General features: G+C 38.0%; 1 protein-coding gene across 3 annotated transcripts in view; it reads right to left on the reverse strand.

Annotated features, from left to right (window-relative positions):
- Positions 1–1,936: 1,936 nt before the first annotated feature.
- G3BP1 (G3BP stress granule assembly factor 1) overlaps positions 1,937–25,778 on the reverse strand; it is a 38,420-nt gene continuing 14,578 nt past the window's right edge. For 2 of the 3 annotated variants that reach the window (XM_032259819.1, XM_032259820.1), the window contains exons 3-12: positions 22,602–22,683; positions 21,951–22,124; positions 18,800–18,890; positions 17,408–17,504; positions 15,548–15,749; positions 13,667–13,768; positions 13,029–13,140; positions 12,682–12,810; positions 12,167–12,276; positions 1,937–9,466 (exon numbers count right to left, since the gene is read on the reverse strand). In XM_032259819.1, coding sequence (XP_032115710.1) covers positions 9,260–9,466; positions 12,167–12,276; positions 12,682–12,810; positions 13,029–13,140; positions 13,667–13,768; positions 15,548–15,749; positions 17,408–17,504; positions 18,800–18,890; positions 21,951–22,124; positions 22,602–22,683 — 1,306 coding nt within the window. In that variant the 3' untranslated portion in view covers positions 1,937–9,259. The remainder of the gene's footprint in view (positions 9,467–12,166; positions 12,277–12,681; positions 12,811–13,028; positions 13,141–13,666; positions 13,769–15,547; positions 15,750–17,407; positions 17,505–18,799; positions 18,891–21,950; positions 22,125–22,601; positions 22,684–25,778) is intronic. The other variant, XM_032259821.1, reaches the window with a different exon arrangement.

Here is a 25,778-nt window from a genome sequence, read left to right on the forward strand (position 1 = left end):
AAACAAACATAGCAGAGACCTCAGTGGCCTCCAAGTATGTCTGACAAATTGGATGAAACGTATCTTCAGCTGTTTTGGATTTGAAATGGACAAAGTGAAACCACAAAGTGACCAAGACAAAAACCCTAATACTTTTAAGCCCTCTTGATGTTCCAAGACTGCCAAAGCTTTGAGATTCCAGTCTCATTGTTTAAGATCAGCATCACAGTAGACTTGTTGACTAGAATTGATGCAAATTACTGCAATAACTTGTAGTGCATTTAGGGCGAAGAGTGGTTGGTGCATGATTAGAATATTCAGTGACTGTTAACTTTGCAAGTGTTCAAACATACCACAATGCTTCCAAATCACAAATCACTTGGTCTTCTCTCCTAGGGTGGGCCATTTACGGAGACCTCATTCTCAAACTTGACTGGTCTAGAGAAACTATAGGAGATTGAATTACCTTGCGGCCATAGTTGTAAACACACTGGAGCCACACTTGAAAACGCGATGAACAAGACAACAGAGAGTATACCAAATCATTGCTAAGACAACATTAATGACAAAGTTGGATTTAATTTAAAACATTCCAAAATGAGTTTAATTACAAAATAAATGCAGTCACTGGGGGAAGGAGTTATTTGTACACTCTATCTTAAATTTAGCAACTTTTCATTTTGACTCAGGATTCACTAATGTTAAGATGGGCTAGTTTCTGCCAACAGGACAAGAGTGTGAAATCTCAGAGTCCCACCAACCTTGCCAAAGTGAATGACTTCTGCATTAATTGGAAGTCATCCCCAAAGGACTTGCCCTTCATGTTTTCCCCATTTTGCCCGCTTAGATATTTGCACAAAAGATGTACCCTATGTCTTAAAAGTTCCCCGGTTTGATGTTTACGCAGAAGAGTAAATCCCAGGTTATTATTATTCTGCAAATGATTTTACATTTCCTTTATTCCAAAAATGTAGCTACCAACTTAAATGTATCATGACACACAAGGGGTAAAAGTTAGATACAAACATCTAAGAGCTAGGGCATGTTTCCTGAAACACTTTGGTTCATTAGCACATTATTTAAGAAGTTACCTTAACCCCAAAGGAATCTAAGAAGGGCACCGTGTAATTCTTCAGGTCACAACGCCAACATGACTATGGAGTCTGTTACACGTAAGGCAACCACAAGTTACAATTCTACTTGCTTAGTCGGGCAGTGTGAATTAGCTAAGCAATATAGTGCTATGATGGAAGAGGTTCAAGATGATTCATGCTTTCATGCCAGACCAGACGTCACAAGCCCACATAGCAGCGACTCTGACAGCTAGCCAAAGTAGAAGAGATTTCTAAAAAGTAGCCTGGGACATTTTAATTAATTGGCCTGGAAAATTAGGTCAGAATTACAAAGTTCCTTATACTTATGAAGAAGAAAATGTGATCGTATGCCTTTTATATGGAAATTTCTTTGTATATATGTATAAACTTGGTATGGCCTTAATGCTGCAGTTAAGGATTTGTTTGGCTACCACCTTAAGCAGCATGTTAAGCAATCGCTTCCTTAATGTAACATTTTTACTTCTTACTGGACACTCAACCTTGAACAACTTATTCTTCCCCCCCCTTTTTTTTTGCATGAAGTCATAAAAGTTATGGCAGTTATTTTTTGGCTTGTAAAAAAAAAAATCTATTTCTGCAGTTTGAAGATGGAATGTAAAATTTCTGTGAAACATGTATATAAAAGTATATTTATTGAACCATCCATATACACATATCCATGCTGATTCCAATGGAAAAAAATTAAAGTTTTCTGAAATTTTCTGTGGTTAACTCATAATTATTACTATTTAACCAACTTCATATGCAAGAACTTCCAATTACCCCAGAGACAAACCTAGGAATAACCTGGAAAATATCTCACTTTAGACAAGGCTTTATGTCGAGAAATGAAAATTCATTTGTTCATTCAGGAAGTATTTATTGGTAGGTACTAGGCAAGATACAAAGATGACTCAGACACAGATCCTGCCCATAAGGAGCTTACAGTCTAATAGTGGAGAGAGAACACATACATGGGATACATGGTCAGAGCTACGTTTCAGTAAGATGAATCTAACATTGTGTATAAAGTAGACTGGAGTAAGAGGTTAAGTGAAGCTGAGAGGCTACTGAAATTACATGGGTGAGGAAGAAAGACATGAAAGACTTGAGGTAGAACCGACAGGACTTAGCTGAAGACTGGACGTGGGGAATAATAAGTGGAAGCAGATGACTCAGACTTTAGCATGGATGATTTCATGAACTGAAAAAAGGAACAAGTTTTTGCAAAGAAATGAAAATTTCATATAAAATTCTTCTGCATAGAAACAAACTGCCTGGGATATACTAGGCACAATCAGGAAGAAATGACTAGTTACCCAGACCAATAATGAAAGCACCTCAAAATGGCCAGTGACTTCCTCCCCCTTCTATATTCATCCCCCAAAATTTCCCAACAATTTCCTCCACTGCATAGTGCCTAATATTGATTAAATTCAAGGTCTATCTCCAAACGTGCCTCCCTTGGGAATGAAAACAAATATATTAAGTTATTCAAATCAGTAAATTACCATCTAAAGACTCTAGTTACGAGTCACTATACCTTCTGGTGGAATACAGAGATTAACTCCCTAGTCCTTGTCTTCTAGGAGCTTACAGTCTAGTAAAGTAGTAAAACAGTAATGTAATTCTAATTCTAGATTGAAGGGGTCAAGTTATGAACTATGAGAAACACAAAATGCTCTAGAAACAGTGGTCAAAACAGGACCTCAAACAAGAGAAACAATGTGGAAAACAGATGAGAATGAATTTGTTCCTCACTTCAAATTCTGGGCAGATCAGACCCAAAAAAGGATTTTCAGATCAGACCCAAACAACTCCCCATTCCTGTTGTAAATTTTTTCTTAGGAAAAAAACACAGCTCTTGTACTGATCTTTTAAAAAATTACTTACATGGCGAGAGATCTGAAGTAGCGGGGGGGGGGGGTGTAGATCTCAGTGGACCTTCAGGGAAGAGAGAAGGCACTTGAAGCCAAGGAATCACAATGCCTGGCTTATTGGGAGGACCCTAAGTGTTTTAGCAAGGCTGGAGCATTACTTCCATGAAGAGTAGGAGAAATAACTGAAAAGTAATATTAAGACCTTGATATAAACATGGCACTGCCAGGCACTAAACAGGGTACATGCCTAAGACCAAATTGCTGCCCCGTAGGAGCTTACAGTTACAATACAAGGTGGAAAAAGCACCACAATGTACAGAATGCAAAATGCTGAAGTATTTAGGAGAAATTACAGCTGAGTTTCAGCTATTAACACATTAGGATACCCAATAGCTTTCTGACAGCTAGTAGTAAACCCATCCCTGAGGGGAGCACAAGTTAATGTCCTTAGACAACAAGCCCTGGTAGAGCTGGGCCATTAATGACAATTCTAAAAAAAATAGAGAAAACAGGGGTATGAAAACTGCGGAAGCAACCAGGTGAACATATAAAAAGTGACACCTTCCCTTTTTCTTCTGACAAACTTTAACAGTGCTAGCCTTCCTGCAGTGAACATAAACTGATGATCATATTACTTCTAAAAACAGATTTGGGACTCTACTACTCAATTCTCTGATCACTTGTAAAATGAAGGGGTTATAAAGTCACTTCTGGTCCTTTCTAGCACTAACATTCTATGATTCAAAGAATTCTGAGAGTTTCTCTGTTCCTTGTGGTAATAATCAAAATAGAAGAAAAAAATTGATGCTTCTCACTGAAAAGTATATTTCCTATATAAATCACAAATGATCCCTATGCTAGCAGCTAAATTTTACTTCCACCCTATCCTTCAAAATCCAGAAAATTTTTTAAACCACATGCCCTACAAGCTACATTAGCATGCACCAAATAATTTTTTAAAAAGTTTTCTCCTCTCCTACTCCCTTATACTAGCTTCTTGGTATAATGTCATTTAAAGGGCCAAATCAGTGTACATCCAATCTTCATAACAAAATTTTAAAATTTAGGGGAACAACTGACATCAAAGCATCAGGACAATGAGTAACCAAAATGTTTTTGTTTGGTTTTGTAATTTTTTGTTTTTCAGAGACAGGGCCTCATTCTATCACCCAGGTTAAAGTATAGTGGTACAATCATAGCTCACTGCAGCCTCCAACTCCTGGGCTCAGGAATTCCTCTTGCCTCAGCCTCCTGAGAGGCAACATTACAGGAATGTGCCACCACGTCTGGCTCATTTTTCAATTATCAGTAGAGACTGGGTCTTGCTATGTTGCCCAGGCTGGTCTCAAATTAATGGTCTCAAGCAATCCTCTGGCCTCAGCCTCCCAAAGCACTGGGATTGCAGGAATGAGCCACCACAACCAACCCCAAAGTGATTTTAACTTCAGCAATAGTTAAAACTGTTTCTATACAGGTTAAACAGGATCTAATCTTCCCTTTAATTACTACCAAAAATACAGGCAACCTTCCCCATAAGTGGGCTCCTGAAAATAAATACTTGGTTCAGTAAATCAATAGTTAATTTCTGGTAATCCAGAAAAAATCCATAATTTACTTAAAAAAAAAAAATCCAAAGACACACTGTATGCAGTTACCTTACAAATCTGGGACGCAGGCCACATTTCAAAATATTAAACACATATGAATTTCTGTAACTGGTCAAGTCACATGATTTATTAAAGAAATAGTTGAACAGATTCCCTGTATTATTTTCCTCTTACTGCCAGGGAATTAAAATAAGCTACTAGGTTCAAACAGAAACTGTGGAGAGAAGAATCCGCTGTTTTCAAACAAGTCACATAAACAGAAACTAAAAACCTGATTCCAAGCCAACACATATGCACAATCAAAAACCAAAGCTGGTTAAGGGTTTTAGGTATTCTCTATATCATCTTTCTATTCATTTAGGCCTTAATTTGAGACTGTCACATCAAAGCGTGAACATAGCAGTTTAATTTCAGTGTTGTCCTGACATCTAATAAGAATGTAAATATAAACAAGTTTTATCTCACATGCGTCACCAACTCTCCTTTACTATAATCTGTTAAGAGCTGACAGGCCCACCTATGGTCCCCAGAACCTCAACATTAAACAAATATAAATCCCAAAAGCCATTACTACCTTAGAACCAGAAACCCTTAATTTAGTTATCATCTAGTGCCACATGGCCAAATTGATCAGCAACTTTAATTCAACCCCTCATCCCACATAAGACATTGCTAAGTTTTTTTTTTTGGTATATTAGGCAGTTAGCTAAAACCTGATATTCAAATAAACATTGGTGTTACTTCTTTTGCAAAGTTAAAAACTGCTGAACTAAAAAGGTCAACGATTATCTCATCTGTATGCAGTACTGCAGAGATTCTCTAAAGTAGCACAAAAAGAAAACTGTAACATGAAAGACATCTTTAGAAGTAGATTTGGCAAATGCAACCATTTAAAAGAAATGTCACTCAGCATAAACAGGGGTCTACAAATCTAAGCTCCATAGAAATGTTAACTGTAAGTTCTACGATGGCTTTCTATAAAGTGCAACATTTTCCATTAAATCATTAACTTCTAACAAGGGTTTTCCAATAGAGGGATGAAGAAAATTATCAGGTCACAGTTTATAAGCATAAAACACAAATTCTGTAAACTCACCTGGATTATGCTATAATAAAAATAGTTATCCACATCCAGATTTCAAGTTTGCACTAAATCATCAAACCAGATGAGAAAAAAACTTAAGAACAAACCACCATTATTGTGTTACCATATAGAATCTGCAAATCAAAAAAAAACTGGCAAAAGCCAAGTTTAATTATCTTGTCTCCCCTAAAGAAAATTAAGAACTGTAATGTTAACCCTATTCTGAATGTATTCCTAACTCAAGTCTCCCTACAGTAGGAAGTTCATTACGGTCTGTTACTGAAATGTTAACTGGGGGGTCATTATGGTTCTAGAGAAAAAGTATTTGTTTGGGTGTCAAATATGCTCCTTGCTACATGGACAACTTGAAAGCCTGTCATTTCACTGCTCTGTTTGTTCCTTATCTATTATGCTAAGGATAACATCACCTAATCCACAGCACAAATGTGAAAATTAACTTTTCTAACCTAAAACTAAAGTGCAATTCAACTAACACTGTGGTAGTGACATATTCACCCAAAGTCAAATTATTATTTTTGGATTATCCATCTCACTGGTCCCTAGCAATATCTGACAAAATTAAGAACACTGGAATACACAAAGTAAAGCCCAACCTCACCACTGAAACAAAAATATATTTTAAGGCCCAAGATCTCTCATTATAAATCAACAGGTCTTAAAAAACTAAGACTCACTGAACCAAACAAATTTTACCTAGCTACAATACTCAGGAGATCACGTGCAATGCTGTATACCTATAGTTCCAGCTATCTGGAAGGCAGGAGGGCTGATGAGGCCAGGAGCTTGAGACCAGCCTGACAAAATAGCAAGTCCTTGCCTCTATAAAAATAAAAATACTCATGGGTCAAGAGTTCTAAGCTCAGTAACTCTTAAGCTTAATAACTATACATTGGGTCATTCCTACAGATGAAAAATTTCATTTTAAAATCTGAAAATGTTGAATGTGATGAGCTCCTACTGCTGCCGCCTATAAGAAATATTGCCCTAACTTATATTCATTTTCCAGCAGTGGAAACGTATGTATCTAAGCTCTCATGTTTAGTCTACATGCAATCATGTACTTAATTGTACAAGGATTCTCCATAGTGCTGACCATAATGCTAATTCTATTTCTTAGGTCCAATACCATCCTTCAAAACCTCACAATCATCCCAACTCTGAAGACTGAAATCACTGGGGAAGCCTTTTATTTTCTGGGACTGTGCAGTAATTCCCTGCCACAAGTTACGAGCAGCATCAGCATGTATTGCTACCACCTCTCCACATTTACACACACATACACAACACAACACATACACTTGGTACAAATAATGGAAAGTGAAATTACTAATTACTTAGAGTAGATGTTACTATAATTCTTGAAATAGATTTCTATTTCCTAATTAGTTTATTTGTTATTTATCTCAGGCTGAATTTCAAAAGGATGAGTCTTCATTCCTGTTTTCCTAATCCCACAGCTCCACCCACTCATAGGCAGAGCAACTACCCATGTTCTCGATGGGGCTGCTTTATTTTTACACAACATTTGGTATCCTTAGACCCCACCCAATAAACACCAGATGCATGTCTCTCCAACAACCCTTCCAAATCTCACACATTTCCAAATGTTCTCTAGGATGTGATAACACCAAGCTGAGGATAGCTGCATCTAGTTAATGCCCTGTTTTGAAATGTATAATTTAGTATTCACTTGTGAAGAATAATTTCTAGGTTATCTATAATTTATGACCTTAAAGTTACCACAACATAATTTTTTTTTCCAAAGTAACTCAAACTAAACTTTTCTTTCCACCCACCACACGCTTAATATAAGCTACAAAAAGTACAAGTTGTATTTCTTCCTGTTATCACTGATCTGGGTCAAAGTGGTTACCAAAGTTACTTAAACTAACCCTCCAAAAAAGCCATGTGATTCAGTCACGTTTATGTAAAGGAGATGCTGCCAATTTTCAAATATTTGAAGAAGTGGAACCAAACTAGTAACACCAACTTCACTGTAGTCTTAACTGACCCCTTCACAGCAAACCTAGAGTCTCTCAGTCTTAACTGACCCCTTCAGAGCAAACCTAGAGTTTCTTAGTAATGCAAATATTCCTGTACTATCCTCAAATGACAGTCCTCAAGATGAATACTGTTAAGAAAATAAATAAGTGAATTTGACAACCTGGTTGCCCTTCTGTTAGTAATGACAAGTAATCACACAAAGGCTTGCTTCACACTTGTAAACAAAACCTTCACCCATCTCACACACAGCACTCAACAAATAACACATATGTGAAACGAGTATTAGTCTATATTGCCAGATTAAATTTTCTTCCAGAAATATTTTAATAAAAATTGGCCATTTCCAAGAAACACCCACTGCATGCCCATCAATAAAAGAGAACCATAACAAAATAGAAAATTTAACATATGGCTATGATTTAAAGAAAAAAATGCGGACACGAGCACATCAGCAAAGTCCAATATTAAAGTCACATTCCTTCTTATGGGCTATGATTAGGAATCTGATTAGATACCAGAATAAAACTTAATACAAATGCTGAACCATTTAGGCCAAAGAACCTCTATAGAAGCATCTGTCTTCAAAGGCATTCCAGTTTGAGACTCAATTTTAGAATAAGGCATAACAAATATGTTAACAGAAGACATATAAGGTGATGAAACAGGGATTCTACAATTCCCCACATACTCTGAACCTAATAATAAAACAAATCTAGATTTTTTTTTTAATTATTTTTCTTTAAACAACTGCCAAGACTGAAATCAAAGATAAATAGAAGGCACAACAGTTTTGCTCTGGTTGTTATCTGGGTTTGGGGAATTTTTTTGTTTTTTGTTTTTTTTACAAATACAAATTAAACATGAAAAACTCTACTTCAAAAAAACTAAGTTCAAGAAAAGCCTATTACCTGCATTCTAGACATTTAAAACCTATATATCACAATTTAAATTTCAGTGGTAAAAACAGGCTTTAGAATTGTTTTGTGATCCTGTATCAAAAGAAAAATTCTATTCCTTTTATTCCGCTTTTAAACATACCAGTGAGAATCAAAACTGTCAAATTTTCCAATGGCAATTTCACCACACCAGAAGGAAGTCATGACTCTCAAACAAGAAACAATTTGGGTTTTTCTTGCCTTCAAAATGTTATCAAATCCTGTTTGTCTCACAGGCTTTTCAAACACGTAGAAAATAAGAAATATTCCAATGAATGAAACATACCAAATGTCAGTAATACGCAAGACACATTCCTTTGGGGAAACGGCGGTTTAAAAAAAAAAAAAAAAAAAGTCCAGTCTGTATATGCAAAGTAAGCAAGGAAATTCAGTCCTTTTCTTTTTTTCTTCTTTAAAAATCTGTTACTCCTAAAATATCATTCCACAAAATTGGAAGTGAAAGGCTAAAGGTCAGGAAACGGAAGAGAGGGAAAGGGAGCACACACCATTAACACACAAAAAAAGTAAAATTATACAAACTTAAGCAGTTTATAACAGACTGGGGTCATACTCCAAGATACCAAAGCCTGGTCGAAGAAATTCACCATTCTGTAGGAACTAGGGTTCGTATGGCTGCGTGAAGATCCATGAAGATTCACTGCCGTGGAGCAAGCCCCCTTCCCACTCCAAATCCTGGTTTCTGCACCATGCCTCCACGGGGAGGGCCTCTCATTCCACCACCCAGCCCACCTCGAGGGCCTCCAGGTCCACGAAGGCGATTATCTCGTCGGTCCCCTTCCCTGGCAGCTCGAGTCTTCTTCTCTTCCACATTCAGACGAACCTCACCTCTGAACATGATGGGCTGTAAGAATCAAGTTGACCAGACTTAAGAGTACTGACAAGCTGGCTATGACAGTAGAGGATTTAAAAAGCTATTAAAAAAAAACCCAGCAGAGGTCAGGGGCTGTGGCTCATGCCTGTAAATCCCAGCATTTGGGGAGGCAAAGATGGGAGGATCACGAGATCAGGAGATTGAGACCAGCCTGACCAACATGACAAAACCCCATCCCTACTAAAAAAAAAAAAAAATACAAAAATTAGCCAGGCATGGTGGCACATGTCTGTACTCCCAGCTACCCAGGAGGCTAAGGCAGGAGAATTGCTTGAACCCAGGAGACAGAGGTTGCAGTGAGCTGAGATCACGCCACTGCACATCAGCCTGGGCAACAGAGCAAGACTCCATCTCCAAAAAAAAAAAAAAAAAGAACCAGCAGACTACATCAACTGACTTCTCACAGTTCAGTTTTCTGTTTTTTTTTTGATGAGATGGAGTTTCGCCTGTCACCCAGGCTGGAGTGAGCAAGATCTCCGCTCACAACTTCCACCTCCCGGGTTTAAACACTTCTTCCTGCCCCAGCCTCCCAAGTACTTATTTTCTCATAGAATTATGTAAATTGAATAAAGAATTGCCACCTTCTCCACAGATTTGGAGGCCTAGAATAAAACCACATCATCACCAATGTGAAAAGATGGCACTGCACATATTTATGCAAAGTACATATACATTTCAAATAAAACCTTCATTGATTTGACAAACTTTAACTTGCTGTTCACCTTCTAAGAATTTTGGATAGTCTTGGTCTTCTTTTCCTCTTAACAGAGCCAATGTAGTTAACAGGCTACCAAACATTTCAATAAATTCAATTCATGCTCTTTACCAGCAATATAATTTTCTAATTTCTTAAAATGAGTATCTATCAGTGCTTACTATATGTCAGTGAAGTGTTCTATTCAAATTTATTAGCTCGGTTAACCTTTACAACAACCCTCTGATACTTGATACCTACTTTAAGAACTAGAAAGACTAAGATCTAGGGAGGTTAAAGAACTTTTCCCATGGGTCACTACAATAATGAGTGATAGAAGAAGAATGTAAACCAAGGCCTCCAGATTGGGAAAAATAAGCTTTGAACTACAAAGCTACACTACAACATGTCGTATACCAGAGCAATCAGTCTTACATAAGCTATTTCCACTCACACAAAAAAAATTACTGAAGGGAGCATAGTACACTTCTACAAACACCATGAAATGAAGGGTGACCACAAGATCTAATACATGCTGAATGATGGATTTATCTACAAAGCATACTGGACATTTCTGGGTTCTTCACTGGCTTTGGTGAGATAAACTACTGTTCTCTCATTTCTCAAACAGTATTTTGCAGGAGATGCTTCACAAAAATATGTGGTCAAATAATTTGAAAGATAACATACATTAGCATATTAAGGCTGACATAATGTTATGAACATAGCATTAAACTTTGCAATATGGCCAGGTGTGGTTGCTCATCCCTGTAATACCAGCACTCTGGGAGGCCAAGGCGGGCAGATCACCTAAAGTCAGGAGTTAGAAACCAGCTTGACCAACATGGCAAAATTCCGTCTCTACTAAAAACACAAAAAATTAGCCAGGCGTGGTGGTGGAAGCCTGTAATCCCTGCTACTCAGGAGGCTGAGGCTAGAGAACTGCTTGAACCTGGGAGGTGGAGGTTGCAGTGCGCCGAGATCATGCCATTGTACACTAGCGTGGGAGACAAAGCAAGACCGTCACAAAAAAAAAAAAAAAAAAAAAAAAGGCAGTATGCCCATTAACATTCTGGAGAATATCATGATCTGCAATGTTTCTATTATATGGCTTAAAGTACATAGTTTTAATCCGCAGGGAAGAAAGCAGATTAGTGGCTGCCAGGGGCTGGGGAGACAAGTACAAGGAATGACTGCTTAGTGAGTAGAGAGCTTATGGCTTTTAGTAAAAATCTTTTGGAATTAGAGGTAATGGTTGCAAAGCAATGTGTTCTAAATGCAATTAAGTTGTACATTTTTAAACGGTCAATTTTGTTACGTAAATTTCACCTCAATAAAAAAAAGTACAGCTTAATAAATTAGTGTTATTTATACACTTGTTCTTTTCTACTACTACAAAAAGTAGTTCTTTGCAAGGGAAGGGAAGCTTTCTTTGGGGCTCCCACCGTTAAGATTCCCATTCCAAAATTCCTCTATTATTAGAATGTACACAGTAAGAGTACTGTTAATAAGGGTGGTTCCAAGTAGGGTGACTACATAATTTATCTTCCAAACCCAATTTATTGACTTAAAGGAGAAACTTTTAATAGTTATTCTCTAAAAACAGCAGTATACCAAAACTGCCTTGGGCAAACTGGCTCTTATCTTAGTTAAAAGTAGCTTGGTATTTCATCTCTTGAACATCTCCTGTAACACCAAGGAAAGATGGTTACATAAATCTCAGTGCACTGATAACTATTCGTTTTCTCATTCTCGTAATTCCCATTATCAAAAACTAAGTTATTTAGACAGAAATTTTGTTTTGCTAAAGCCCCAGGCAGGTCTTTTAATAATGGCTGAAAATAATGAAATAAATTACCCAAACATGTTGGAATAAACTGTACTTTACATAAAGATCCAGCTATAAAGATATTCTAAAGAACCAAAACCCTTTAAAACAAACAAACAAACAAAAATCAAGATGAATAGCTGCTTACCCTGTTGCTAAGGACCTTCTGAACAGGCTCAGAATCATCAAACACAACAAAACCAAAATTGGGTAATTTCCCACCACTGTTAATGCGCAACTCCACCACGTTCCCATAATCTGCAAGTGAAACAGATTCTCAGATAACTACTTACACCATTCCCTTTTAAATATTACATGTACACAATCGCCACTAGATGCATGACTACTGAGCACTTGAAATATAAATGTAGCTAGTCTGAATTGAGATGTGCCTCTCATATGTATAAAATTATGGGAAGTACACTTGGATTTCAAAGACTTATTAAAAAGTGTAAAATATATCTCACAATATTCCTGCATGTTGAAATTACAATGCTTTAGAGTGAAATGTATTAAAATTATCCAGTTTCTTTTTATTGTTTTGTTTTTTTAACCATGACTACTAAAAAATGTGTAATTACATATATGGCCCATTTTCTATTTCCACTGTACAGTGCTAGAGCGACAACAGATGAATGTAATGTTCAAACCTAAATAACCTACTTTGAAAGAAATCTTTAAGCTCTGATTTGTCCACTTCATGAGGCAGGTTGCCAATGAAGAGTTGGTGACTGTCAGGGTGTCTCACCATTCTTCGGGGTTCAATGTCACCTTGCTCACCAGCATCACGGACTTAAAAGGAAACAAAAACATCAATGAAAGCCAAGAGAAAGAAGACACCTTTCAGTGACTGCTCACAGTCAATAGTTTTCCCTCTACCCTAAAAACAGGTAATTCCATCAACCCTAAAAATTTTTATTGTAAAGTATATAAATATCAACTGCCCTCCCAAAATAAGCTCTCACCTCAAAATACCCCAAACTAGAGAAATTGCCCTTCTGAGCTCTTACTTGGTCTGGGTCCCCTTTGGGGAGGAATATTTATTCGTTGTTCTCGCACTCTTTGATCCCTTTGAGGTCTCTGTGGTGGAATCTGAGATTCAGGCTTAGACTCTGGACGGGGCTGAAAAATTTTTAAGTTAACTTTTGTGCTAAAACAAAACAGGCTTATTCTTTTTCTTAATTGTCTTAGTTAACAAGGTTTAAACTAGAAAATGGACACTTCTCTCACAAGAAAAATCATTAAAAACCATCTTATACCCTTCTCTTCTGCCCTATACATTAATGTTTTTGTGTGTGTGACGGCCAAAGTCTCACGCTGTTGCCCAGGAGGCAGTGCAGTGGCTCAAGCAATCTCTTGGGCTCAAGCAATCCTCCTACCTCAACTTCCCAAGTACCTGGGACTACAGATGCATGCCACATGGCCCAGCTGATTTTATTTTAGAGACAGAATCTCACTATATTGCCCAGAATGGGTTCAAACTCCTAGGCTCAAGTGATCAGCCCACCTTGGCTTCCTAAAGTATTGGGATTACAGGCATGAGCCACATTGCACCTGGCCAGTTTCCACACTCTCTAAGCCTCTGTTGAATCACATTACGAAAATGTAAGTAAATTTGCCTAATGGACAAGTTTTATTAGAACCTTACCTGTGAAGCTGGTACTTTAACAACATGAGGTGGTATCCCAGTAACTGGAACAGCTCCACTGGGTGGAAGGTTCTTACTGGTCACAGATGCCCAAGAAAATGTCTAAGGGAACAATTACCAGCATTACATAATTATACCATGTAACAAAACAATATAAAAGCCACCAACTCTTGATTTCCTGTACATAACAAATGGTATCACATTCTCATATGCAGGATGGAGTTTATATACATATTAAGATTCCTCTCTTTCAACTATTCAAAATTTAGTAGTGAAATTCCTTGGGACTGATGATCAAGTACCAGGCAAATCTGAGAGGCTTAGGGTCAAGAAACTATTTACTTTTTTTTTTTTTTTTGAGACAGGATCTTGATCTGTTGTCCAGGCTGGAATGCAGTGACATGTACACACCTCACCATAGCCTCCATCTCCTGGGCTAAAGTAATCCTCTCACTTGTTTCCCAAGCAGCTGAAACTACAGGCATGTACCAACATGTCCAGCTATTTCTTCTTTTTAGTAGAGACGAAGTCTCACTATATTAACCAGGCTGGTCTTGAACTCCTGAACTCAAGCAATCCTCCTGCCTCAGCCTCCCAAAGTGCTGGGATTACATGTGTGAGCCACAATGCCGGGCCCATGGAAAACTGTTTTCCTTCAAATCTGTCAATCAAATAAAATTCCCTCTCCTCCAAAATCAGCTCAGCTCTTCCTAGTACGATTCAATCCAATCCATGGTACAAACACTGACTCAATTATATCAACTGCAGAACCATCACAAACACCTTTCTAACACAATTAAAAATCTTCAGAACCTGTTATTCTACCTAATTATCTCTTTTCCATTTCCACTGCCACAACTGAAGTTCAAGCCATCATTCTCTCTCACTAGGGTTACTATAACAGCCACCTAAGTGGTCATCTAGTCCAGCCAACCTACTTTTCCATTTACTTTTTATTGTTTTGTTTTTGTGACAAGGTCTTACTCTATCACTCAGGCTAAAGTGCAGTGGCATAATCACAGCTCACTGTAGCCTTGACTTCCCAGGCTAAGCGATCTTCCTACCTCAGCCCCTCAAGTAGCTGACACCACACAGGCACCACCATGCCCAGCTAGTGTTTTCTACTTGTAAGCTAACGTCATTTCCACATTGCTTTTCCTACTCATTTATTAGCTGCCAGAGAGCAAGAACTCTGTTTTACAAATAAAATACCTATACCTTGAACAATGCCAAACACACAGCAGAAATGTGAACTGTTGAACGAACAAATGCTATAAGCCTGAACCTATAAATACAGCACTAAAAATTATATTACTTCCCAGAGCATCAAATGTAAAGGTTTCTTGAGTTTTAACATATCACCCTGATGAGATTCAGGAGGACAAACTGAAAACTTCTGAAATCAGCTATGCCAACTAGAAAAGAAGTTTTACTTCAGCAGTTCATTTCTACTTCTACTATAAAGTTATCTTCAATAAAACTTCATAGGAAAAGTATATTCTGCCATGTTATTTTTCTAAAAAAGATTGTTATGGCACTTGTTTTAACAAGCATGTAATAATTTATGGCATAAAAGATTAAAATATTAAAAAGATGAGGGATCACTGATGTGGTTATACAGTGGCACTTATAATTTCTGGTCTAACAGGTATTGAAGTTAGCTATGGGGAAGGAGTAGTTTCTTTTGATGAAATAAAGTTAATACACATCTTACCTCTCTCTTATCAAAGGCATGGCTCAATATCTAAGAAATTTCCCTGAAATGAACCACCAATATGAAAATGTATCTACAAAAGTCAACCAAACAGTAATACAGAAGAACAGTTGTTTTTTTTTTTTTAATAACTAGAAATAGAACAAAAATGAAGACATGTTTCATACCCTCAAATCTTCCTGTACTGTCTGAGCTATGTCTGCAGGTGCTGGAGAAGAACTCTTCTGAGCATCCTCAGGAGCAGTTTCTTCTAATACGGGCTCAGGCTTTTCCTCTTGGATTTCAGATACAGGTTCTTGTTCTGGTTCTGGTTCAGGGTCAGGCTCTGGTTCAGCAACGGGCTCCTCTAAATGTTCTTCCATGTCATTACTTTAAGAGAAAAATTTGAGAAATATCATTCTGCCACCTGCCACCATTTATTTTGCAAAAAACTTCCCATCATTTGTTAACCAGAAACCAGAACATAAAATTAGCTCCTTCTGTCCAAAAAAAAAAAATCTAAAAATTGTATGTCTGAATTTTTAAAAAGTAATTTAAAAAATACCACTCAATAACTGGAATCCATTTGTTTGATAGATTCTGATAAGCAAATGAATCAAGAGATCAAAATGAACCAAATCACTTTATGGTTGGAATCCCACAACCGTTACAATTCATTTAGCATACACCATCACAAAAACTCTCAAAACAGGCTGGGGAGAGGGGAAAAGGAAGTTGCCGTTCAATGGGTTTAGTCTGTCTGTATGGTGAAAAGTCCTAGGGCTCTGTTGTACAACATGTATGTAACAGTTAACACTACTGCACTTTATATTTAAAAACAGTTAAAATGAAAAAAAAAAGGTTAAGATGGCAAATTTTATATTTGGCTTTTAAAACACAAACACAAAAAAACTCTTAAGCACATTAAGGAATTAGGGGGAGAAAAGATATTAGCTATGATTCAGAATACAATTCTTAAAATTCCACATAAATCAACCAGGAATGCTGTTAAAACTGCAGAGGTGGCTGTGCACACACCTGTAATCCCAGCACTTTGGGCGGACAAGGTGGGCAGATCACCCGAGGTTAGGAGTTCCAGACCAGACTGGCCAACATGGCAAAACCCCATCTCTACAAAAATACAAAAATTTTTTTTAACCAAAATCAGGTGGAAAAAAATACAAAACTTAGCCAGGAGTGGTGGCAAGCGCCTATAGTTGCAGCTACTCAGGAGGCTGAGGCAGGGGTATTGCTTGAACCCAGGAGGCAGAGGTTGCAGTCAGTGCCACTGCACTCCAGCTTGGGTAATAGAGCAAGACTCTGTCTCAAAAGAACAAAAACAAAACTGCAAATGTTTTTCCTCCTGAAATTCTATTTCAGTAGGTTTGCAGTGGGACCATGAATCTTCATTTTGAACCAGCAACCAAAGTTGAATAGCCTGATTAGCTCATCACACCTTAAGAAACACTTGAAAACACCCTTCAGGCACTGATTAACATTCAGTGCATCACATGGTAACAAGTAAATATGGATTTCTAGTGCTATCAAACATATTTCTGTTCCAAACACAGGGGAGAATAAACCCAAAGGTACAATGAGGCACTTACTAAGGTAATAAAATTCTTTATTGCTACTTAACTCACATATTGGTATTTAGATAAATTTATGCCCAATCTCTAATTAAATAGGTCTCTGTCCACTTTTTATTCCCTCAAAGCATTTAACATCTCAATATATTCACCTTTTGATAAACAATATTCAAGTTTTCACTTAACACCAAGAAAAAACAACAGCAACTGATACTATTTAAATTAAGCAAATAGCAACTGACACTATTTAAACTAAGCAATAGATTGTCCTCACAGTACAATCTACTAATAAACAAGTTATGTATTTCTGTTTCATCAAAATTACCAGAAGTAAAACCATTCTTCTGAGAAGTTATTTTGAGGTAGTTCTCAGAATATGTAAATGCCCTCCAACAAATGGAAAGACTAGATAATGCAAGTTCTTATGCAGCCCTGGACATGTGAACAAAATTTTTTTACCTGACAACTGCCTGATCATAGAAAGTTCCAGAATCATCAGGTACCACCTCAGGTGTCTGCTGTCTTTCTTCAGGTTCCTCAACTTCTTCTTCAGACTCTAAGTGAGGAAAAGATATTTAAAGTAATTTGTACTTACTGAATTCACATACACATTCACTTTCACAATGCTCACAAAACAACAATGAAGAGAAACATATATAAGTAAACAAAGTAGGGCAATTTGGTAAAATCACAGCATTGACTTTAAGGGCAGAATTAAGGCTTTTAAGGTCAGATTTTAAGACTACTGTAGTGTCTTGGTTTTTAAGAGCATGGAGCCTAATGCAGGCTCTACCACTTTACTAGCTAAGCAAATGACTGCACATCTGTAAGACTATATTACAAATATACATTATATTTATAATATTAAATATTATACATATTAATATATATTAAAATATAAACATTTTATTTATATTTATGTATATATGTATTTATGTGTATATATACATATATATACACACACACACATAAATACATTCTCAGTCACACAAAACATGCTCAAATTTTATTATCTTGGAGAAAATTTTCCACAAGTCTCTGTGTCTACACATCTTCTATACCTACCCTTTCTTCCAGACTGTCTTTCAAGAACATTTGTATAGCAAACAGCTTTGAAAGAGTGCCTCCCTCCAGAACAAAGAGTAGGTATGTTTACTGCATGTTATAAAAAATTTGTGTTCCCTAAACTCAATGTCCCATGCCTTTAACACAACCCACTGCAGTAGAAGTATCATCCAGCCATCTTCATGACATCCTGTTGGTAAATGTGGCAAAAATGCTGCTGCTGCGAGGTAACCTACCTCCTTCTGAACTAAGAGTCTTTTTTTTTTTTTTTTTTTTGAGACGGAGTTTCGCTCTTGTTACCCAGGCTGGAGTGCAATGGCGCGATCTTGGCTCACCGCAACCTCCGCCTCCCGGGTTCAGGCAATTCTCCTGCCCCAGCCTCCTGAGTCGCTGGGATTACAGGCACGCACCACCATGCCCAGCTAATTTTTTTGTAGTTTTAGTAGAGACGGGGTTTCGCCATGTTGACCAGGATGGTCTCGATCTCTTGACCTCGTGATCCACCCGCCTCGGCCTCCCACAGTGCTGGGATTACAGGCTTGAGCCACCGCGCCCGGCCTGAACTAAGAGTCTTATGTCTTCTACTAGCATCCATGATGTAAGCTAACCTGTTAGCAGCTTCAAGTAGGGTAAAACCTCGGGCTCTTCATGTGCCATGATAATTACCAGTTATTAACGAAAAACAGAGTATAATGAAAACAGTGAAGAAACCCATAGTCTCTTAAGGGCAATTTGATATCATTTAAAAAAATTTAGACAAGTAACTTAAAGTATTTCACTACTTACCCTCCTGAGGCTCAGTGACAAACCCACCAAAGACCTCATCCTGGTATCGGAAGATATCATTGTGAACATAGAATTTATTTGCAACAGACCCCTGCAATGCCAATAGAAAGTTTTCATTTACTCCACAGACTTTTAAAAAGTGCAATCACTCTATATCATTGGTGATTGGAACAACTTTACCTCCAGGAGACATCTGGCAATATCTGGAGACATTTCAGTTTTTGTTGCTACGGGGCTTTTGAGACAGGGTCTTGCTGTTACCCAGGCAGGAATGCAATGGCACATCACAGCTCACTGCAGCCTTGACATCCCAGGCTCAAGCAATCCTGCCGCCCCTAAATAGCTAGGACTATAGGGGCACACCACCATGCAAGGCTATTTCTTCTTCTTCTTTTTTTTTTTTTTTTTTTTTTTTTTTTGAGTTGAGACAGGATCTTGTTATATTGCCCTAGTTGGTCTTTAATTCCTGGGCTCAAGTGGCCCTCCTGTTTCAGCCTCTGAAAATTCTGAATTATGGGTGTAAGTCAGCATGCCCTCCCAACATTTCAATATTCACTACAGGGGATGCTACTGACAACTAATAAGGTCAGGGATGCACTCAATAACCTACAATGCACAGGACAGGCTACCGTAACAAAGAATTCTTGATCCAAAATGTCAACAGTGCCAAAACTGAAAATGCCTGGTCTACAACAGATGGTAAAAAGACTACACTCACATATATTTTGTTTGCTCAAAATACTTTACCTCACAAGATAAACATCCCAAAACTGACAAAATCTAAGTATGTAAGATGCCACAACCCACATCTCAAATCATTAAAAGGCAATCATATTCCGGACAGGCGCAGTGGCTCATGCCTGTAATCCCAGGACTTTGGGAGGCCAAGGAGGGCAGATCACCTAAAGTCAGAAGTTTGAGACCAGCCTGGCCAATATGGTGAAACCCCATCTCTACTAAAAATACAAAAATGAGCCAGGCATAGTGGCATATGCCTGTACTATCAGCTACTGGGCAAGCTGAAGCAGGAGGATCACTTGTACCCAGGAGGTGGAGGTTGCAGTGAGCCAAGACTGCGCCTCTGCACTCCAGCCTGGGCAACAGAGCGAGACCTTGCCTGAAAAAAAAAAAAAAAGAGGCGATCATATTCCCAACTTCAGCAGATATTTAAAATTCCCCAAGAGTATATCCAAAAATACTGATACAAACACGCAAGAGTAGTGTAGCCTGAAAAATCTTGCTCACACTAGATACACCTGAGTACAGATCCAATTATGTCATTTATGAGTTATTCAGTTTCTAAGGCTGTTACTCATCTGTAAAAAGAGAGGTATCAGCAGGCACCATGCGTCACTTCTGAAATCCCAACAACTTGGGAGTCTGAGGCAGGAGAACTGCTTAAGCCCAGGAGTTTGAGACTAGCCTGGGCAACTTATAGTGAGTTTTCTGTAGTCTCTACAAAAACAAAAATCAGCCAGGAATGGTGGCCTGCACTTGTGGTCCCAGCTACTTGGGAGGCTGAGGTGGGATTATCATTTGAGACCAGGCAGTCAAGGCTGCAGTGAGTCATGATCCTGCCATAGCACTCCAGCCTAGGCAACTCAGGGAGACCCTTATCTCAAAAAGAAAAAAAAAAGGATATCAACATATACCTTAATATTTTGTGTATTAACTGAGACAGTCTATATAATAGCATATTAGACTAAGAAGTTAGATACTTCCTTTAAAAGAAAAAACTACAATAAACCTATAACTGACAATCATACACATGTGATTCTTTGCATATTTACAAGTCTACCACATCTTTACATTTAATCTAAGTCTTCCTCTAAAAATCATGACTACAATGGCTTCACATAATTTTGCAAATAGACAAAAAGTTATCTTATATTCAAAGGTTAAAAGATTTTAAGCACTTTAGGTTTGCTATCTTAAAAAGAAAATTTAAGATTAATGCTAGAGCAAACAATGATTTATTCAACAAGCTCTTACTGTGCCATTTCTACATATACGCTTAAGCAAACAGGCTTCCTAACTTTGTTCAGTCTGGACCAATCCAGAAGAAAACACAAATGCAATCATTCAACATAAACTTGTCCTTTCCTAAGCATAACTAAAAAGAACCAAGCCTCCTTGAAAGAACAACTGATTCAAGAATAGGGGTTGGGGCAGGAACAATGCAAGATGAACCTGGAACATCTTGTGCCGTAATGTTCAAAAAAAATTAAAAGGTACAGAATCGCCCATCCTTTATTTACAAATCAAAAAGAGAAAACATAAGATGCCAGGTGAAGTGCTCATCCTTGTAATCCTAGCACTTTGGGAGGCCAAGGCAGGTGGATCACTTGAGGTCAGGAGTTAGAGAGACCACCCTGAAAAACACGGTGAAATCCCATCTCTACTAAAAATACTAAAATAGCCCAGCCAGTCCCAGCTACTTGGGAGGCTGAGGCAGGAGAATCACTTGAACCCAGGATGTGGAGGGTGCAGTGAACAGAGATGGAGCCACTGCACTCCCACCTGGATTATACAGTGAGACTCCATCTCAAAAAAAAAAAAAAGAAAGAAAGAAAGAGAGAAAAGATATTTAACTTTACAGTGAAAAAATCTAAGTAATCAAAATTCATATCACAACTAAATGACATAATGTGCCTCTTTAATGGGAAGCACTGAATGACACACATAAAGCATCCTACAAAAAAAGTGACTGTGCACTTCAGAAATGTTATTGCCATAAAAAAACCCAAAAGATTTAAGAAACAGTTGCCTATTAGAAGAGAATAGAGACATGATAGATAAATGCAATGTGTTAAGTATAGAGTCCATGTTGGGCAAGGAAAAAAAATCACTAAAAGACATTGAGATACTTTCCAAATTTTAAATATGGATTATAGATAATTATATTGCATCATTTCCTGAATTTGATAACTGTACTATAAAATGGAAGAGAATTCTTCATTCTTATAGAGAATTATATACATGTGGAAGTGGTGACAGCTGCTCTTGGTAAGGGCAGCTGCATATAGGAGTTATTGTATTAGTCTTCCAAGTTTTAAGTCTGAAATTTCAAGTGTTTGTAAAGATATATACAACCATTCATTGTTTTTTTTCATGTATTTTATCACTACAAAACAATCATTCTTATACATACCTCAGGAGCAAGGACAAACGTCTGCATAAATCTCCTCAAAGCCTGGTTGTTGTTAGAAAGAAGCCCCATCACCTGGACTACCACACCATCATTTAGCGTGGCATGAGCATCAACATGGCGAATCTTGGTGTGGCAGTTGGTGAAGTTTTGAGACATCACTTTCCTATGGATTTCCTTAAAAAAAAAAAAAAAAAAAAAAAAAATCAATTGTGAATGCCTTAAAATTTAAATAATCTCCAATTTAAAAACTACCAACACAATACAGTTAAAGATAATGTGCATATTCAAATTACAGGATATGCAGACTATATTTGATTTTTCTTTGTATACTCTATTCCCAGTGACCACATTTGAGTTTTTTAAATAACTGCCCTGAATTAATACTTTAAAGTTTAAAAAGATGATCCCTATGCTAAAGCCAATTATCTTCCAATATAAAAAAGCTTTAGAATATTATCATACAAAATTGACAAATCTGACATCACATAGGCATTTCAACAAATACATTAATCAAATAGTAATAAAACACATCAATGTTTACTAAAAAGTTGAGAAATTTGATCTTTATCAGCAAATCTATTTTGTAAGTATCCACTTCAATTTTGAGTTTTCTACCTGCTTAACAGCCTAAATAAAGTTTGACATGCTTACTTTCTGTCCATAGACGGCATCTGCTGGCTTTCCATTTGAATCCAATCCCCCATGGACATAAGAAGAGTTCTTTCCATAAAATCTGTAAAATTGGAAGATGATTTACTTGTCATCTCCAAGTATCTTAAGTTTTTTTTTTTTCTTCACATTTGATACCTATCCTGCCTACTGGCAAACTTTTTTGAGATGGGGTCTCCTTCTGTCACCCAGGCTAGAGTGCAGTGATGCAATCACAGCTCGCTGCAGCTTCAATGTGCCGGGCCCAAGTGATCCTCTAGCCTCAGCTTCCCAAAGTAGATAGAACTACAGGCACATGCCACCATGCCTGGCTGATTCTTTTTATTTATTTTAAGTAGACATAAGATCTTACACTATGTTGCCCAGGCTGGTCTCGAACTCACAAACTCAAGCAATCCTACCTGCCTTGGCCTCCCACAGTGCTGGAATTATACAGGTGAGTCACCGCACCTGGCCCTAGCAATCTGTTTTCTTTCTCATTTTTGTATGCAATCATCTCTCTATCCCCTATGTGCCACTTGATCAACATTTGCTGAATGGGAATGGATTTGATTCCAGGTTTCAGGGTAGGATGATCCTGTGGGGAAGGATCTTGTAGTTTCATGTCAGGATGACCACCAATACACAAGTTCCTATTTTCACTCAGGAAGAAAACACGCAATAAGGCTGGAACAGCTCTATTCTACTGTCCTTTTATTAATATATCTGAGAATACATGTGAGCTGTTTCCCTTCAACACCTAGCTCATGCAGCAAGTGGTTTCGAAATTTTTTTAAAATTTCTGCTGATGCAGTTAAGAATATCAAAGTCAATTCCTCATAGTTTTCACCCATCAATGTCCTCATTTGATCCGTTTTCATTAAAACAATATTCCAACAGGAAAGCAACACACCAAAATGCGCTAATCCATGGATAATCACTATTAACATTTGACACTTGTCTTCCAGATAAGCACTTTTTTTTTTTTTACAAATGAGCCCATGCATGTTATTCCGTATGTCTCACCCCCCAAAAAGGGAACACATCTGTGACCACAAGAACCCCTAAGTCTGCCTTTCTACTTTTCAAGTTATTGAAAGGATACATCTCAGCCAAAGAATCAGTTCACTACTAACTAGGGCCACTTTTCATATGCCTCAGAGATATATGGAGGAGACAGAGAGGTCTTCAAATCAATAAATAATGTGACAGATTCATGCCCTCTAATGGTGAAAAAAAAAAATCAATGAGCCGGGTGCAGTGGCTCAAGCCTGTAATCCCAGCACTTTGGGAGGCCGAGGCGGGTGGATCACGAGGTCAAGAGATCGAGACCATCCTGATCAACATGGTGAAACCCCGTCTCTAGTAAAAATACAAAAAATTAGCTGGGCATGGTGGTGCGTGCCTGTAATCCCAGCTACTCGGGGGGCTGAGGCAGGAGAATTGCCTGAACCCAGGAGGCGGAGGTTGCAAGTGGGCCGAGATCGCGCCATTGCACTCCAGCCTGGGTAACATGAGTGAAACTCCATCTCAAAAAAAAAAAAAAAAAAAAAAAAAATCAATGAATAATGATAGTGACAAGAAATACTATTGCATTTGGTTAATTCCTTTCAACCCCATAGAATAAAACTGGCATATGACAAAAAGAAAAAAGGACAGGTCAGGCATGGTGGCTCATGCCAGTAATCCCAGCACTTTGGGAGGTTGAGCTGGGTGGATCACTTGAGGTAAGGAGTGCAAGAACAGCTGGGCCAATATGGCAAAACTCTGTTTCTACTAAAAATACATAAAAAAAAAAAAAAAAAAAAAAAAAAAAAAATTAGCCAGGCATGGTGGCACGCACCTGTAGTCCCAGCTACTGAGGAGGCTGAGGCAGGAGAATCACTGTAATGCAGGAGGCAGAGGCTGCAGTGAGCTGAGACCTCACTGCTGCACTCCAGCCTGGGGGACAGAGTGAGACCCCATCTAAAAAAAAAGAAAAGTGAGAGAGAGAGAGAGAGAGAGAGAGAGAGAGAGAGAGAGAGCGCGCGCGCGCGCGCGCGTGCGTGCGTGCGTGCGTGTTTAAAAAACCTGGCTGGGCATGGTGATGCATGCCTGTAGTCCTAGCTATGTAGGAAGCTGAGGCAGGAGGATCGCTGGAGCCCAGGAAGTCAAGGCTGCAGTAAGCTATGATCACACCACTGCAGCCCAGCCTGGGCAACAGAACAAGACTGTCTCCAAAAAAAATAGAAAGAAAGGGTACAAACAGCTTAGAGACTTGTTCAACCACTTAATGGTCGTGTACATAGGTACCAGCAAATTTTTAACCCCTCTGAGTGTATCTGTTAAATGAAGTTAACTCTCTTACAATGAATGCCTTACATTTTAGTAGAGGATTTTGTTACAATCAAGAGGAAATGAGAAAAAGCATCTGGAAATCTTAAATGATCGAATCATTTAGCATTTTGGGAGGCTGAGGCAGGCAGATTGCTTAAGCCCAGGAGTTTGAAATCAGCCTAGGCAACATGGTAAAACCGTCTCTACGAAAAATTAGCTGTGTGAGGTGGACTGTGCCTCAGTCCCAGCTACTCAGGAGGCTGAGGTGGGAGCAAAGCCTAAGCCCAAGAGTTCAAGGCTGCAATGAGCTATGACCTTGCCATTGCATTCCAACCTAGACAGTTGAGACCCTATCTCCCTCTCTCTCTCTCTCTTCTCTCTCTCTCTCTCTCACACACACACCCCCCACACACTCTCTGTCTCTCTCACGAGATATATTCCATTTACAGAGCAATGCCAAAACCAGTATTGAAAACATTTATAAATTATATTTTATACCTGATAATCATGTATCTAATATGCAAGTTGGTCAAGGTATAAGGGAAAAAATAGTTCTGATCCAGCAAATACACGTTTTGAAACTTCTATAAAATTATTCTAACAAGTCCACATAAATAGACAGTTTTGTACAATGCAACGCTGTAAGAGGAAATAATAGAAGCAATCTCTAGATTCATCATTAGATTAGTACACTACATCTCTATAAAAAACTTTGTGGCCACTAAAATTAATGGGATATAAGTATTATCCTGAAAGATAACTCCAGATTATCAAGTTAAAAAGCTAAAAGACAGTGTATCAAAACATGTTTCTACACATACAGAAAAATTGTTTCTGTGGTTTTACTAGATACTTCCATAATTT

This window comes from Sapajus apella, unplaced genomic scaffold (assembly GCF_009761245.1).
Source record: "Sapajus apella isolate SASKATOON/1434 unplaced genomic scaffold, GSC_monkey_1.0 scaffold112, whole genome shotgun sequence".
NCBI classification, from domain to species: Eukaryota; Metazoa; Chordata; class Mammalia; order Primates; family Cebidae; genus Sapajus; species Sapajus apella.